This window comes from Phoxinus phoxinus, assembly GCF_949152265.1.
Source record: "Phoxinus phoxinus genome assembly, chromosome: 16".
NCBI lineage: Eukaryota > Metazoa > Chordata > Actinopteri > Cypriniformes > Leuciscidae > Phoxinus > Phoxinus phoxinus.
Genome location: NC_136891.1, coordinates 26,666,912 through 26,684,013, shown reverse-complemented (window position 1 = coordinate 26,684,013; position 17,102 = coordinate 26,666,912). Strand labels below are relative to the sequence as shown.

General features: G+C 37.2%; 2 protein-coding genes across 9 annotated transcripts in view; one reads left to right on the top strand and one right to left on the bottom strand.

The window, feature by feature from the left end:
• LOC307012719 (low density lipoprotein receptor adapter protein 1) overlaps positions 1-3,220 on the top strand; it is a 46,467-nt gene extending 43,247 nt beyond the window's left edge. For 2 of the 5 annotated variants that reach the window (XM_079639687.1, XM_079639690.1), the window contains exon 9: positions 1,138-3,220. In XM_079639687.1, coding sequence (XP_079495813.1) covers positions 1,138-1,234 — 97 coding nt within the window. In that variant the 3' untranslated portion in view covers positions 1,235-3,220. Of the gene's footprint in view, positions 1-113; positions 1,102-1,137 lie in introns of those variants that run through there. The other 3 variants (XM_079639691.1, XM_079639689.1, XM_079639688.1) reach the window with 3 other exon arrangements.
• Positions 3,221-3,524: 304 nt separating this feature from the next.
• fndc4a (fibronectin type III domain containing 4a) overlaps positions 3,525-17,102 on the bottom strand; it is a 32,479-nt gene continuing 18,901 nt past the window's right edge. For all 4 annotated transcript variants that reach the window (XM_079639694.1, XM_079639692.1, XM_079639695.1 and 1 more), the window contains exons 4-6: positions 11,599-11,688; positions 9,629-9,762; positions 3,525-4,408 (exon numbers count right to left, since the gene is read on the bottom strand). In XM_079639694.1, the coding sequence (XP_079495820.1) occupies positions 4,367-4,408; positions 9,629-9,762; positions 11,599-11,688 (266 nt within the window). In that variant the 3' untranslated portion in view covers positions 3,525-4,366. The remainder of the gene's footprint in view (positions 4,409-9,628; positions 9,763-11,598; positions 11,689-17,102) is intronic.

Genomic DNA, 17,102 nt, shown 5'->3' with positions numbered 1-17,102 from the left:
TAATAGATCTAGATCCCCACAAAGGTCGAACCGTAGCATGCATGGGAGGATGTGCTGGTTTAATCATAGCTTACTGTCAGCATGTGTCATGCTCTCTCTCGCCTGCCATGCAGCAATATGGAGGTGGAGGAGATGGACGCAGGTAAGTGAGGTGAGAGAAACCGTACATGCCGTACAAACCGAATGACAACCATCACTAAACCTCAATGACAAACTAATATCATTACACTTCAGACTTAGTTTCCTTTATGGTCACTGCCTGACAAGACTTCTGTTTCACTTCAACACAACAACTTACAACAGGGTTCCCAGTGAATTCCCATGACCTTTTGTAATTAATATTTTTTTTTTTGACTTTTTTTTTTTTGACTGATTCGCTAATGAATCAGGTCTAAACGATTCAGTGAAAAGAACTGATTATCATCTACGGCTACGCTACCGTTCAAAAGTTTTTAATGAAATTAATACTTTTATTCAGCAAGGATGCATTCAATTGATCAAAAGGATGACAATTTACAGTCATTTATAATGTTAGAGAAGATTTCTATTTCAAATGCTGTTCTTTTGAACTTTTTATTCATTAAAGAATCCTTTCCACAAAATATGAACTATTTTCAAAATTGATAATATAAAATATATCTTGAGAAGCAAATCATAATTTTTGACTGATTTCTGAAGGATCATGTGATAATGAGTAATGATGCTGAAAATTCAGCTTTGCCATCAATACTTATATTACATTTTTAAATATATTAAAATGGAAAACATTTTACAATATTTCCGTTTTTACTGTATTTTTTTATCAAATAAATGCAGCCTTGGTGAGCCTGGTGAGTTTTTTTCCTTTAAAAAAAACTTTGAACAGTAGTGTATCTGATTAAATGTTTTAGACAAGAGCATGCATAACTAAAAAAAAAAAAAAAAAAAAAGTTAAATTCCCTGACAATTCCAGGTTTACGATGACCGTGGGAACCCTGATAAAAGCATTGTTGCATGTGCATCTTTCAGTTTTGAATTTAGTTTTAAAATCCAATTTAATCTTTGAAATAAACTTTTTAGGATTTTAAAGAGAAAAACATTAAAACAAGAAGGAAGCATTATGACATTTAAGATTACCCTTCCTGTTCCCTCAATCAGACTGGCAACGTCCCGCAGCAGAACCGTGTCTGAGGATGCAGCTGTGAGTCCGGTGGAAGATCATCTCCTGTCCTTCAGCAGTGAGGACTCAGACTGAACACACACACACACACACGCACAAATCACTCTCACCAGCCTATCAGAAAGAGTCACAAACACACAACGTGCAACTTACGCCTCAGCGATGGACTCACTCACACCACTGCCACTTAAAACAGCAAACAATCCCACAAAAGAGCATCACAGACGTGCATGATTCAGATATATAACTCTTGAATGCCAATGTACTTGCATTATAACACTGTAAGTTCAGGGTAAGAACTTGACAATACAACATGTATGAAACCGCATGTTGTTATATTGTACTCAAGCGTTTGTGTAAGTAGATTTGCTACCTGTATAATGTAAAGAGTGTACATTTTTTCAACGCATTGGTGCTATATTTTAGATACTTTGGTTATGTTATTTAAAAATACAATACATGTACTTGAAAGGGCGAACAAATGTACATTCCACAAAACTGATGTTTTGGCCAGGCCAACATTCTTCAAGACTCCCACGGCATTCATCCGAAAGTCAGATTGCATGGGTCATTTCAGTCGAGTGCTTTGTACTGAACAAAAGCCACTGAAACGCTAAGAGTTACGGGATGTACAGTACTAGATCCGCACGTGTTCGTGAACTTTAGCCGTGCAGTTATACACTCGGTGAACGTTTACAAACAAGCATGTACTGTAGAGCTGTTTAGGACTAACATTTTGAAGCACTGTTGAATTTCAGATACGATTGTGGGTCAGGGGACGTGTGCTTAAGCAATCATTACAGAAATTATTTTCTTTCTCAGAAAGCAACATAGTGTCGGCCCTGATCCGGCCCACATCCGGCCGTGTGGAATCCACGTGTACCAGATGTGGGCCGGACCTGGGCCAACACTATGATGCTGTCTGGGGTGGATCATGGAATTTTTAAAATAAGGCCTCAAAACACTTCAGATTTCTTTCTTTTTTAGGATCCAAAATAATTGCAGTCTAAAAGCCTCTCACAATGTGTTAGATTTATTATTATTACCATTATTATTTATGTTCACAGGTGCTTGTCATCAGTGAAACTTTTGTCAAAATCACACCGATTTGGTTAAACTTTGGGCAGACAATCATCACACATTCATTTAGCAAAAATAAATGCCATATTCTGTCAAATAGAAAGTGGATAGAAAGACAGAAATGTATATCTTATTTCTATAGGCTCTGATATTTCTTTGCTTAGTAAGTGCTGAAGTAAAGAATATTACACTTTGGCTCTCAGAAATGAAAAATCTTTTCCCCATGAGTTCCATCAGTCTCTAGCAACTAGCGTTACACGTAATATACTGCCATTCAGCCCTTTTTAAGTGATATTAAGCACAGCAATCTCTTCTTCATCATTTAACGTCCCGTCTTTGAGCCCCAGTAGCTCTGTCAGCTTTTTTTCTCCTTTGTGCATTTTTGAACATGCAGTATTTCCTCTCGACATTACAGAATTTTTGTTTTTTGTACATTTTCTATCCTAAAGTGGAAATAAGTTTCATTTAATTTGATGCTGTAATAGCAGTATATACAGTACTGTAGCTAAAGTTCTTACAGTAGTTCAGTTAGTGGTGTTCTAGTTATTTTGGTAAATCATATTGAAACTGTCAGTGGTTTAATAATTAATGTTTGATCTGATTTGACTGCTTATTCATTTTCAAATAATCACCGTTTTCTGTGGAAGGATTTGAGACACTTTCAATGTCTTTAACGATTGCAACAACCATAGCGAAAAAAAAAAAAAAAATGATATAACCATATCTGAAATGGTATCTAAAATATTGTGTAAATTGTCTCTATGATGTGTGATTGTCTTTATAATGTGTTTTATTTTATTAATATTTTGTAAAGTAAGAAATCAAAGTTGGTGCTTTAAGAAAATCTATGCAATCTATGTTTGGCTTTGTACACATACTAATTTTTATTATTTAATCATCATGAAACCATAATGGAGCTCAAGAGGTAATCTGCATATATACAAACAATTGGTTGATATTTAATAATGTATAATAAAATATTTGTTCAAAAACACAAAAGTGTCATATCTTGTGATTTTAGTAAATGGAAAAATCACCATTAGACCAACTATTTTATATACTGTAGTTCAACACAATGGGTTTCTATTTTGAAAATATTGCTCATTTGATTAATTTACTAATGTTTTATTAATATTAAGGACTCTTAAATGTACTTGCTTGGTGGTTGAATGCATCAATAAATGAGATCCCACTCCATTAGCATGTTTTTGTTGAAACAAACAATATATGGGTTTCTGCATTTCTCTCATTCCAAAAATGCTAATATGTCAATAAGAAAGCAAGAAAAAGTCATTCATTATATTTATTAAAACGGATAATGAGAAAATGAAGAGAATTAAGAGAATAAACACGAGATTAAGAGCATAAAAAAACATAAAATATACATGCACTTTTCATCATGAGGTTTATGGCGTCTTTATATTCTTAATAACAAACAATAATTCAGTTAGGATATTGTTTTAAGCATGTTTTGTATACAACACAGTGATATTAGCAATTATGTACACTGTTCAGTCTGACAGGTTTTTAAGATTAGCATATAGTGGGCAAACAAACAAATATGCATATTAAGAATACAAAAACACTGGTTAGGAGGAGGAAGAGATGACAAGCAGAGAGATTCGGCGTCAGTCTGTTCCCTCTAATAAGCAGCTCAGTCACAATCCACCAGTTTTACAGACTAATGAAAAGAAGAGCACAAGCTTAATCTAATGACCTGCTTCTGTACACATCCTATCAGACTCAAAAGAGATGCATGCACAAACCAAACACAAGCTAATAAAGAGTAGAAACCCTGTCATACTGCAACAGTACCATATCAAAAATACACTTTCCTTCCTTTTCTATACAAGAGAAAAAAAAATCACAGATTTAATCTGATATATTGCAGGAAATTTGGGGGTATTCTCCATCCATCATACAATATAGGCATCCAGTCATATACGCAATATGATATATTTACAGTCCCGGTGGATTGCTTTAATATACGTGCGTATGGGTGGGCCGATACTGAGGTGTAGCTGATGTGCTGCTCCATGAGGATTCTTGACTGTGTTATGATGGAAGGGCCGATAAACTGTCATCCTGATACGGCGGATGGTGCGACTGACATCTACGAAACTCCCATCACACCTCAATGATGTTGATAGATGGCACAGACTGGTGGAACTGCAACAGACAGGAGGACAAAAAAAATAGAAGAGTGATTCTCCTCCGAGGGGCCCGTTCATCAACTCCTACATTCGTTTGGGCTTCCTGGATGGATAGAACACCGCTGGATGTATTTGCAGCTTGAGATTATTGTATATATGGCTGTGAGGCTCACTAAGATGTAATTCACACAGAGACGAATGAACATCGTTTTGCTCTGTAGTAGTGCAATATGTCGAAATGAAAGCCATTAGGGTCTTGGCGCAGTGGGTGACATCATCACATGGTCTGATATTGATTTGATCACGTGTCTAAAAGGGCTGATTTTTTGATGTGTTATAAGGACTAATGGTGGCACATAGTGGAACGGGTGAAATGTGAAGCATCTGTTCTTGCTTTATCACTTTGAATTTCCAACACAGAGAAAGTGCCAAGTGAAAAGCTACAGGAACATGAAGGCTCAAAGGCACATGGTGGTTTTCCTGAGATGGATTATTATAGAAGTAGGTCAGTAGCTCTGGAATTTGATCCAAATCACTTATTATGCCGAAAAAGTTTCATGCATAACATCTGCTCAAACTGAACCATTCCAAGCCCCAAAAGGTAACAAAATATGCTTTATTTCATTCTTCTGTAATTGTTACTCTAATATCAGGAGAGTTTTATGTTATCGTTTTATGTTAACAGGTAGAGATCCATCCGTGTTAGATATAGATCACTAAAGACCCGGATATGTAATAATGATTGGGGAAACATTCATGCATTTAAGGGTTAACTTCTGATATTGATTCTTAAAAATCCCACAATTGGTCTGGCTGCACGAAAATATATACATAATCTGGGCTCTGTAGTTAACTTTTAGGGTCCGCGCTTCAGTTTCCTCTCTGGAGAAGCGTTCAGTTTTTCCGCTTGCAAATTACGCCATGTAAATAGCAAATCCGCCATGGCGCGAGCGCAACTGGCTTTTAAAGGGAATGGGAGACTCTGATTGGTTTATTGCACGTTACGCCCAAAACACACCCATTACTTAAGAGAATAGAGACAACACTTTAAGACCATGCACCGGGTGCGCCGACCATTTTTCCCGCCGTTAAACTAGCTAAAGTGGATTCGGACACATCCTAAGTGCGCTTGCACCATGTGCTTTTTAGACCATGCGCTTAGATCGTTAAAAAAGGGCTGTTAAAATTATTGTTTTCATAATATGCCAAATTAGAAGGTTTTCTGTATCAATGTTTCCTGCACTGCTTTGCACACTGTTGAATATTCAGTACTACGGTAAAAGAAATCATATTTTACCTTGAGTTACAAATACTTTGTACTGCAAAATGACAATAAAAGGCCTTCAGTTGTATTGTGCTTGAAGGCTTGAACACTAAACTCAACAAAGCCCCTTTCACACAGCGCAAAATTGCCAGAGAGCCTTCTGTGTGAACGCAAACACGTCGGGGTTGGGGACCTAGTAACATTGCCGGGATCAGTCCCGGAACGCGCCCTGTGTGAACAAAAGCCAGGATCAATGCCGTAAGGGGTGTGTCGTAGTGATGACGCACGTGTCATTGCGCGACTCTATTGCTCTTAGAAGAAAGTTTGTCATTAACAAAGAATGAACGAAAAAATGTCTGCAAATTGGAACGAAGCAGAGACCAGGCCAGTTTCACAAAGCTATTTTAGACCGGTCTATAGTGTTAGACAAGTCTAAAATTTGCTCATAGACTAGTCTAATGCAAGTTAGACTGTTTCACAAAAATAAAGACTGACTTAATTTAGACCAAAAAAAAATAGACACCTTACCCCCAGGCTAACTTCGGTCTAAGACTCTATGTTACCTTGGCAACCAGCAGTAACAATCAGTTACATCACAAACAGCCAAAAGAAAAGGGAAAATGGCTCATAATTTGTGGTTTGCAGACAACGTGGAGAGCGCTGAGAAAGGAAAGGGTTTTTAGGGACCGCAGTAACCTACTGGAAATATATAATAATAAGGACTTCATCGTCGGTTTCGTTATTGTATCTTTTCTGTACGTCTTTAACGCTCAACGGTCGGATTAACGCTGTTAACTGTCATAGCAATCTTTTTCCAAACATTTTTTTCTTGTTACTACATTCTCCGCTAAATTTCCCAAGTAAAATGTCCTTTTAACTGTTATACTCCTCCAACAAACACATATTTTCTGCTGGGATAAACTGCACTGAGCGGCTGAATGCGCTTACTCGATCCGCCATGTTTTTTGTTTAGCTAGAAAAGTGTCTTAGTTTACCCAGAATTACACGTCTCATCCTGACGTCACGTGTCTTTACAGGATCTTACCGGGATGTGTGTGAACGCACTCACAGATCCAGGAAAATCACTGGCAGTGTGAATGAACCAAAATCAAACGTTCCCAGGACAATTCCAGGGACACATTATCCGTGTATTTTCCGGGATCTGTGTGAAAGGGGCTCAAGTGTAGTCCGATTCATGACACAAAAACATAGTGCAAAAAGTGGTCTGATTCTTATGAGCTGGTTCTTTTAGTTCAAAAATATACTGGGAAAATATATAGGTATAGAGATATCCCTAAATAAATCAGAATCAAATCATTTCAAGAGAATCGGAAAATCTGTATCGAAAGAACCCAGCCTGACTATTATTTTTTTATTCATAAACGAAAATAATGATTCTGGGACACTGACACACTTTCTCTAGCAAACCACTCAGCATTGCTTATCAAAGCCAAAGAGTGAATTACGTAGTGATGCCTGTGCAAATATACAGTAAAGCTCCATAGGCTTAGTTGATCTCACAAAACTTGTACAACAGAGAGCTACCCTGAAGCCTTTCACATGATTCAGGGAATGCAGGCTATAGTGTTCAGTCTCATCCCTCATTGCTGGCAGGTTTCATCCGACAAATCACAAAAAGGTTAGATCAATCAGCGGTTTTATCAATTGTCAGTTCCTGGGCAGACAATCTTTGTGAAAAGTGAGATGGATAGCAATCTAATGCTTTCCTGCTTTCTGTCTTAGTCTTTCCGCAGGTGTTAAAGTGATCAGGTTGTTTTTCCTTGTCCTCTTGGCTTGAAATGCTTATGCTACGCTTTTCATTACAGGGGCGTGGTAGTGGGGGGAAAAGTGGACCTGACTACCCAGGGCCCCGTCTAGGGAGAGGGCCCTTTGAAATCCCATCAAAAAAAAAAAAAAAAAAAAAATCAATTTTTTTTTTTTTGTAACCTAATTCGAATTAATTGGGCCCTCATTGATGTCATTATTCATTTAAAAATATATTGATAACACCAACTGAGAGAATGAACTCAGTGCCAGACCTTTTCCCTGTTTGTATCACTCCGCTTGTTCGTGTTTGCGCAACTTGCATCATTAAGCCAGAAGGCGGCGACAAGTGACTGTCTTTATGAGTGAGCAATTGAAGCATTGATTAAATGAACAGATTAGTCCACAAATATTGATTCATTTAGGAAAGAAAAAGTAGATGAAATTTATATTTGATGCGCATACTAATTGCTCATATGCCTCTGGACACAGAATTATTGCATTGGCGTTTGTTTGAAATGTAACATCTAGCCTATGCAAAATAATCCTTGAATCATTTCTTATTTAAGGCCATTCCCGTTTCGAATATGTGATTGTGTATAGTCAACAATAAGCATAAACATTCTGCATTTCCATTTTATAGTGTGGATAATTCATTGCGACATTTAAACTGATTCTCATGTTTTAGAATTTCTTATCTGATAAAATACTACATACTGCCCACTGACATGCTTTTAAAGCTCCTGTTGTCCATTTTTTTTGGCCTTCAAAACACCTTAAAATTCACATGTTGAGCTCAGGTAAATCTAAATTTTCTCGGGGGGGCATGCCCCCCAACCCCCCTAGTAGGAGCAGTTTATTCCGGTTTTTAGCTATAAAAACCTGCGCAAAAAAAATAATCATGAAGTGAATTGGAAAGTATTTCTCTTTGTTTGAATAACTACTCAACTCTACCTTACACATTAATACTCGAAAAGTAAAAACACAACACACAAGTCATTTTACAGCAAAAGAACCAGTCATTACTATAATCTGATTTGATTATGGATTTAAACACTATTTATAATTGTTTATATTCAAATAATAAAAAATAAAAAAATATTCAAAATTGAATTTTCATTTTTGCTAACCCGCATCGTACAATGGCATGTGTAGGGGGCCCACTGACATTGTGAGTATACAGGGCCCAGAATTTGGTGCTACGCCCCTGAGAGCTAATAAAATGTATCGGGAAATGTAATTTCAACTCAATCTGTGTTTTAAAAACAAGGGGAATTGTGGGGGAAAGCACAAATGCATAGCTGTTTTGCATTGCAATTAACAGTTTAAAACTGGAGATATCGAATTTATAATCAGGTTTAAAATCTGTTACAGCACATTCTAATATTACATTTTATTCAAGGGCGATTTCCTTCACAATGAAGATAAATATTTTTCGGTCATGACAACTCTCGGAGTGTTGATATGACAATGTTGATATGTTTGGTCTCGGCGGAATAGATCTGCTACGCTGTTGTTGTTGGTTATTGCTAACGCAGAGCGAGGGCGGGACTTACTACTGCCAATACATACACAACACGCTGCTGTGAGCAAGTAGGACATGATGCTGCTGTACAATATAGCATACATGAATTACCCGTAGCAGATCTATACAGGTGGAGCTGGGGAAGGTGGAGGGTTTCTGAAGCGCGCTACACTGCTAAGGCAAATGCTACCCAAGTATTTGAAGGTTGAGCAGCGGGCTCATTGGCTACTGATACGGCAGAAACCAATCAGCTGCGCCCTATAGATTATGATGCGATTATGAACAGGTGAGTAAAAGGACCTTGTTTGCACCATCTAGAGTTTCATGTCAGAACTTTGTATTTGTCCTACAAAGCGTGTTCAAATGTCACTGTTTATGACATTCAAGGAAGATGAACTTACATTTGACTTAATTTTAACTTCAATTTTAGTCGAATCGCTTCAGAAGATTTCAGAAGAAATCCCATGGACTGCTTTTATTAGGGTTCTTGGTCTTTGCTTGACATCCCTTGGTTTCTATTCAATTTCATTGTACAGGAAAATATATACTTGTTGATTCTCTCTCTTTGTGTTCCATATGGGTTTAGAAAGACATACAGTAAGTAAGTGACAAACAGGATTTTCCTCTTTCTTTAAAAAGGATGTGTGGTTTAGACAAGATGTTGAGTTGAGAAAGATTCCCACCTTGCTCCGCAGCAGACCTCCGTTGTGGTGCTCTGGTGTGCTTCTCTCTGAGGATGGTTTTGCCTTCTCTTTGCTGTTGCTGGAATCGTTGTCCTTTATTATGTCATACTGCCGGCAAAACAAGGCAATTACGGCTGCAGAAACAGAAAAGATAGTCGTCATACTAATGTAACTCTACAAAGCTCTGGAGAGACAGGACAGACTGATAGGTCTCATAGAGTCACTGAAGCATCCAACCCTAAGACACAAACACTGAAGAATCACAAAATTGTAACCATGTTACCTCCATTTCACCTGTGTCTTGGCCCATTTTCTTGCATGTATACAACCCAACTTTGAATCTTATAGGATCATTAAAGCCATCAATGAAAAATTATCATTAAAATACAGTGTAGTGCCATTAAGCTTTTCCTTGACCTTTGAGATTAAATAGCTTGATTGATTATGAAAAGAAACATACAGTAACTTTAAATAAACGTCCTCCTCAGTGGAAAAAACGGTTGAATGTATCAATATAGATTACTGTTTATAGGGTCAGTAATATATATATTTTTCGAGATATTAATACTTTTATTCAGCAAGGTTGCATTCAATTGATCAACAGTGACAGTAAACATTACTACATTTACATCTAATGTAAGATTTACATTTCAAATAGAATCATATTCAATATTCAATTCATATTCAAAGAATCATAAAAAGTTGCATCACAGCTTCAACAAAAATATTAAGCACCACAACTGTTTTCAACATTGATAATAAATTATGACATGATTAAATAATGTTTCTTGAGCAGCAAATCAGCATACATTTCTGAATTATCATGCGATACTAAAGACTGGAGTAATGATGCTGAAATTAATTCATTTATTTATTTATTTATTTGTCACCGGGAATAAATTACATATTAAAATATAAGTCAAGTCATCTTCATTTATATAGCGCCTTTAACAATGTAGATTGTTTCAAAGCGGCTTTACAGAGATAAACGGATAATTTAAGGTAACATAAATTGTTTTGGCTTCATAGATTCTTGAATAAAGATATTTTCCAGCTAAAGTTGGTTTTGATTGATTCACTTCCGTCGCAACGATCATTAGTTGTTAAATTAGAGACCGCTAAGACAACACCGTTCTCTCTACACAGACTTTAAACTCGAACCTGTGAGAAACGCTGATGGCCCTCACGTGCGTATTAAGAATGAATAAATAAAATAAAAATAAATATAATAAAATTAAAAAATAAATTTATTTAAATTGTAATATATCACATGTTAAATTAAATTGTAGGTGGTGGATTTTAGTTGGCCATTTTTAAATTGGTTCTGTTTTATATAGGTTAAATTAAATTATTTTTAAGTGTAAATCCAGGTTGACCGAGTGTCTTTTAAATCAGTTTTAAAGGGTGTAGGGGCTGCCCCTGATCTTCATGTTGCACACGTCCAGCATCCTCTGGATTGAGAGGGGCAGACATAATTCCTTTCAATAGTCAAAGCCCAGCGGTGCGAAGACATTCGAAGACATTGCTGGAGTGGCAGTTGCAATTGAGCGCATGAATTATTTTGTGACAGTGAGGCAGACTGGCTCAGTGCCGTTATACGTAAGGAGCGAAGTGCTTCTATTTCCTGTGCCCTTCTTAAAATTCAAGGAGTAGATTTCATATTTTATCAGTTTAATGCATATTATGGTTTCGCAAGGCTTTTTAGGGCTGGCATGCATAGTGGAATTTCAAGTACAATTTAATTCAAGTGATATTAAAATTATTCAGGTGAAAAATGTATAACCATTAGCAAATTAAAGAACAAATTATGATCTGCTCTCTCTTTCTGAGACTCATCTCTCTAGAAGTTTAATCATTTATGAGGTGATGTATGCAAGCATAGTTTTTCTCAGTAGATATAAACGGTCATGACATAATCCAGGACTAGGATGAAATGCAAATTTCTCTTGAGCTTTTGATCAGTGTCTCACCTGCCCACATTAGAAGCACCACCACAATGATGATCATCTCCCCTGTCTGCAGCTGTCGAGCTTTATCCAGGCCTTGGACTGTCGGGTCATCTGTTAGAAGACAGAGGATCATCTGTGAGTGATTGTACTGAGAACTGAATGCTCATTTACAGCTGATATCGCTGATCCAACTCTGAAATTAAAAATGGACAGTTTTTATTCTTGTGCGGTCATGAATCAGAAATTGATTCAAAAGAACTCTATGCACTATGGTTTAAAAGTTTTGGGTATTTTCATGAAAGGCTTGATACAGTTTTCTCAGGATTTATTGATGAATAGAAAAACAGCATTTATTTGATATACAAATATTTTCGAACATTATAAATGTATTTACTGTCACTTTTGGTCAAATTGCATTTGCTGAATAAAAGTAATAATTTCTTTTAAGAATTCTTACTGACCCCAAACTTTTGAATGGTAGTGTAAATAAATACATATTAGTAGGCTACTGTCAAATCGATTAATCGCAATTAATCGTATATAACATAACATGTATATATATATATATATATATATATATATATATATATATATACACACACACACACACATATAAACTTATGTTTAGATCCGATTAATGACAATTAATTGATTTTTGACAGTACTAATACATTCATATAAATACATTAAATATATAAATAACATTTAACTGAAACAAATATATAAACCACATCCCAGTGGCCTTAGAAACATCATTATACAAGTTACTTATAGTAATAATCATTTATTTCAGAACAATCCAGGTCCATCAACAAGGAAAAGAACTAATTTATGTTCAGAATTCAGGAGACATTTTGGGTCCGTTTACACAACATTGTTTTTAATTAAAACAGAAAACTTTTTATGTGTTGTGACCGTTCATTTACACTAACGTTTCTTCACAAAGTAATACAGCATTTTTTGTTGTTTTTGTGGATTCGTGTGAATAGGGATTGTTTGGACAACACTGTCGTCTGTATACGAAAAACGTATTTTCTACTAACTAACCCTTCGTGTGAGAAATTTTTCATCGCTGTCGAATGGAAACCTTGTATCTCCGTATTTCATCATTTCTATTTTTTGTTTTGTTTCAATGCAGAATGCAGCCAGCTTATGTGATTAATTTTACTTTTGTTTAGCCCCAAGTATGTATCCCAGCAATCCCAATCACCACCACCGTCCAACCTCAGCCTGATCTAACCAGCCATCTGTCTTTATCATTAATCCAGTGTTAAAGGGATTGAATTCAGGCCCACTTCCTCCCCCAAGCATCTTTTAACCTGTGTGGAGTTGGTCCAGAGCACCACTCTTCCAAATTGCTGGTCCTTTCTGGATAAAAGCATCTGAGACACTGAGACACCTGCTGTCATAAAATTAAAAAGTAAGGGGTACTGAGATGAGCGCCCGCTTATTTTCATTCTCCGCCACTAAAGAGTCAGGTTAGAAGACCGCAAAACATTCCTCTCATCTTTCCCATGAATATTTATAATGACAAGCGTAGATGTTTTTCACTCATGTGTGGAAAATGAATACTGTGCTCCACACATTAAGCAGGTTCAACATACCGTACCCTTGCCACTTCTCTCAACAGAGATAAGAGCCTTATGCAGTGCTGTTTATCTAACTGGTTATGTTCCAAAAGCCCAACAGGGTAGCTCTTTAGAGAACTTTAAAGGGAGCTCCTGCTATAACGCCAGACAACATAATGCTTCCTCGCTTCTTCATTGGCCCAAGGAACCAAAGCAAGACATCTGCTCATTAGTTCCACAAGCCTGGGATCAGTTCAAAGATGCTGTTGCACATGTCTGTATCACTGTGACATTCTCATGATGAAGAACACAAAAAGAATCACTGCAGCGGCACTTTAAAATTATTTCATCATTTACTGACTCTAGTGTTTCCCAAACCCTACAGGCTGTTTACACACTGCAAGTCTTAAAGGGTTAGTTCGCCCATTTAAGACATGAAGTTGTATGCTATCCTTACCAGCACTATAGTGCATACACACTGACCCACTCTGTGGTAACCTCCCTGGTCAGAGTTCAGGCCGCTGGAAGTTTTTCAAGAAAGTAGTCCGGTTAGATTCCAGGGCCACAAAACTGTGCGTTTTTACGTGAAAAAATTATTTGCGTTTCAAAGCTTGATTAATTTACATCACAAAAAACACTCCAGAAAATACCTCAGTTTTAATCGGCACTATTTTCTTTCCATTTCTATCAATCCGCGCTGCTGTCAACGTCAACAGTGTGCACGTTCTGATCAGCTATGAGACAGCTTTGGCTGGTTGCCATCGGCTACTCTGCGGGAGCTAAAATATCCAGAATTAAGGATTTTCGTGTGTGCAGTGCTCACTTCAGCGAAGACGATTACATCCCCAACCAAGGAGGAAAAGAAAAAAACAAATTTTAAAGAGTTTTGCTGTACCAGTAGCACGGGTAAGCTCTGTTTACTAACTTTATGATCCCATGTCTAAACTGTATGGTAAACAAGCTGATGTTTAGACTCCAGTGGAAATCACGTGAAAAGAAGTCTAATATAAAACAGTATATAGGGATATAGGTACAATTTGCTGAGAAAACTATTTGATTGAACTCACACACAATTGAGTTCATAAAGGTATCCCTTTGGCGTTGTGCTAAAATGACTTTCATCATCATTGTTCCGTCGGACATTGTGCTAAAATTGGTTTCATCATCAGAAGTTTCGTAGTCAGACATGTTGTCAGCGAGTCGCGCTATCAACAGCTGATCGGAACGTGTGCACTGTTGACGTTGACAGCAGCGCGGATTGATAGAAATGGAAAGAAAATAGTGCCGATTAAAACTGAGGTATGAATTTTGTCTGGAGTGTTTTTTGTGATGTAAATTAATCAAGCTTTGAAACACAAATAATTTTCACGTAAAAACGCACAGTTTTGTGGCCCCGGAATCTAACCGGACTACTTTCTTGAAAAACTTCCAGCGGCCAGAACTCTGACCAGGGAGGTTACCACAGAGTGGGTCAGTGTGTATGCACTATAGTGCTGGTAAGGATTGCATACAACTTCATGTCTTAAATGGGCGAACTAACCCTTTAATGCACAAATATCAAGTGTAGCGTCAGTTCTGGCAGGTCACGTTATAGCTTGCATCAGCTGACTCTCAGCCTATCCACGTCTACCTATAGGAATACGACGCCTATCACCGTATACATAAGCTCCTTCAGTATTATCAGCAGCTATCGTGTTTCTCAGGAGCGAATTACCCTCCTCCATCCCCAGCTCCTCCTCTCATCAGTCAGGATTTGACATTCTGATTCCCCTTGAATCAGAATAAATTCTCTAATTATGTTGTACTTTAAAATCTTGAAATAATGATATCTGCAAAACATTCATGTTGGTTCTGTTCTGTTTATCCTAAGGGGGGTTATTGCTGGGGTTCTCACCCAGAACGGAACCATATCGCCAATCCAAACTGTATGCTAATTCTCAATCGTATTTGACGATAGTCGTCCTGACAGAACTGATCTTTAGACCATATCTGATTTTTAGTCCCACCTGTTTACATTCACTTCGGACATGACTGCAAAAATTACTGCCCATAATGCCTAATCTCTTATAAATGTTCCACCTGTGAGCGCATACAGGAACATCAGCTTCATAATACGACAATAAAAAGCTATATTTGTTGGCAAACGTGTCGCCCTCGCCTTGTGGTGGGTTGGAATTCCAAGGGGAACCGGATACACGTGTTTAGACATAGGTCAGAGTTCCAGATATTGGATATGTATCTGATTAAAAAACGCATTTGGAAGAAGCTCCGCCCAGATACGGATTTTTGTGTTTAAACGTGTGCCAAAAATTCAGATCTGTGTCAGATGTAAACGCAACCCTATATGACTTTATTTCTTCTGTGGAACACAAAAGAAGATTTTCTCCATACTGTGACAGTGGGGTCCAAAAACAACATGTTGGACCCAATTGACTTCCATTTCATGGATAACATGTACAGAGACATTTTTCAAAATATCTTCTTTTGCAAAAAGAATGACATAATTTTTGTTTTTGGGTGAACTATCCCTTTAAATGGATATTTACTCATCCCTTTATATATTTACTCACCATTTACTCGCACTCATTTCGTTCCATCCCTGACTTACTTTCTTCTGTGGAACATAAAAGAAAATTATTTGAGAAATGTCTCAGGATTTTTTGTCTATACAATAAAAGTCAATGGTAAGTCAAAAGGGTTTGGTTACCATCATTCTTCAAAATATCTTATTTTGTGTTCTGCAGAAGAAAGAAAGTCATACAGTACAGGTTTAAAACAACTTGAGTTTGAGTAAATGACAGAATTTAGATTTTTGGGTGAACTATCCCTTTAAGTGCCTGATCTGTATTGATCATCACAGAGAAAGCATTGTGCTTGCTAGAAGTAGTTTATTGTCTTTCTAGTTGTAATTGTGATGGGTCTTTCCTCATCAGGATGCACAGGTTTGTTTGTTAGAACTGCAGGGCCCAGGTCTTTGATATTGACACAGCTTCTACAGACGCAGTTCTTTGAAGTATCACAGTAATTGAGTCCAATGGGAATCATCTTCAGCTAAGTCTGACAGCACACGAGAAGCATTGCCCAAAAATACCTAAGAGATGCAGGTGAGACTGTCTGAAGTCACAAAACAAGATACATTACTCAATGACTTGGCACACTTTTCCTTTCTCTCTTTCTATTATCTCTATGAAGACTACTTCTTTCCTTTGCGGATTTATTTCGATATTTGTCAGATTCCTTAGGCAATAATGCCAAGTTGACTTTGAAAAGCAGCACTCTGCATTGGATTGTGTTTCCTGTTTGTAAGCAGATGGCAAATACTCCCTGCTAAGTCTATTGCTTCTCATTTCAAATTCATGCGGCGCCTGATGGAGGAGGGAGGGTTGGAAAATGTATTTAACTGTTATTGCATCATGATGAGATTCATTATCATCAGGGTCCGAACTACGGGGGAGCTAAGGGGGGCTCGGCTCCCCTTAATAAGACATGGGCTCCCCTGAAAACGTGATTTGTGACATTTTGGGTGGTCGAAAAAACTTTTGACAATGTGTTATTTTGGCACGATATTTCAGTTTTGTGTAATGTGATCATCGTGGATTATTATGTGTAAAATAGCAAAAATATCGTTCATGCATAATTCACTTCAATAAAGATAACTATACATGCTATTCTTGTCATGAGCATCAAGGTGTGGTGGCGCTGCGGTGCAAATTTCACTCATTTAAAGATTTGTCGAAAAAAATATAAACGAGGCCATTGATCTGCGCGCGAAGTCCTTGAAAATCCATTTTGGGTTGGTAAGGCATGTTATTCCCCAAATGTGTTGTGGCTGGGTTGTTATAGGTCTGCGTGACTCTCGATGTCTTAGGTCTAATTGAACTGAGGAATTATGATATTCTTCTGTAGCCCGACGAGTAATTTAACCGTTGTTCAAGTGAACTCAAAGACAGCCTATTT